The sequence below is a fragment of the Daktulosphaira vitifoliae genome, unplaced genomic scaffold (assembly GCF_025091365.1).
Source record: "Daktulosphaira vitifoliae isolate Bord-2020 unplaced genomic scaffold, ASM2509136v1 Scaffold_3689, whole genome shotgun sequence".
Classification (NCBI taxonomy): Eukaryota; Metazoa; Arthropoda; class Insecta; order Hemiptera; family Phylloxeridae; genus Daktulosphaira; species Daktulosphaira vitifoliae.
In genome coordinates, this window is record NW_026103249.1 from 1 (window position 1) to 1,025 (window position 1,025).

Here is a 1,025-nt window from a genome sequence, read left to right on the forward strand (position 1 = left end):
AAATGTGTGTACTTATTACAATTATTTGCTTAGATAAGTTTACTGAAAACGATATCGTGGGAAATGCTTTTGGATTATTTATTGCTGCATATGAGACAGTTTCGACTGCAATATCATTTTGCCTTTATGAACTATCATTAAATAAATCAATTCAAGATCGAATACGAAAGGAAATGGAGTTGGTTAAAACAAGGTTTGTCGATAATGAAGAAAAATATGATATGTTCAATCAACTTCACTACACTGATATGGTTTTAGCTGGTCAGTTTTAATATAAAAATAAACAAAAAATATGCTATAGTATAATAAATACCTTTTTACCTTCACATTGAATCTAAATAAAATAAATTTAGCACTCAAGTATTTTGTAGAAACCGTTCGTAAATATCCACCGGTCGCAGCATTGTTTCGAGAGGCAACACAGGATTATAATATGACTGAAGGATTATTGTTAGAAAAAGGCATTAAAATTATAATTCCGATTTATTCGATACATTATAATAAAATGTATTATCCAAATCCATACAAATTTGATCCTGATAGATTTTTACCCGAAGAAAAAATTAAAATACGAAACGGTACGTATTTACCATTTGGAGATGGACCTCGTATTTGTATAGGTAAAAGAAATGTTATTAAATCAAAAACTTAAAAATACACTATTTTTGTGTACTTAATCATTTTTACAGGTAAGCGTTTTGCCGAATTAGAAATGAAAATAGCATTATTGGAATTTTTGACAAACTTTGAAGTAGCACCTTGCGAAAAAACTGATATACCAATAAAGTTTAGCAAAAACTCATTTGTGGTAGTTCCAAAAAATGGCATTTGGTTACATATCAAAAAACTGAATAAAACCAGTAAATTTTCATAGTTTTAAATTATTTAAATTAGCTCTTTGTTGTTGTTAAATAAATAATGCGTTATATTTAATGTTTTAAATAATGTATTATATAAATTAAAAATGGTAAAAACAAGAATTTTTTAAAATTAAGTTGTATTTTAGATGATCAAGACTTGGATTG

General features: G+C 26.6%; 1 protein-coding gene across 1 annotated transcript; it reads left to right on the top strand.

The window, feature by feature from the left end:
• Window positions 1-14: 14 nt before the first annotated feature.
• On the top strand, window positions 15-963 carry LOC126910064 (probable cytochrome P450 6a13; the record flags this gene model as incomplete). The annotated part of the gene is made up of 3 exons (XM_050692462.1): window positions 15-261; window positions 354-620; window positions 690-963. Coding segments are annotated over 3 exons (699 nt in total), but the record flags the coding sequence as incomplete, so codon positions are not given.
• Window positions 964-1,025: the final 62 nt, after the last annotated feature.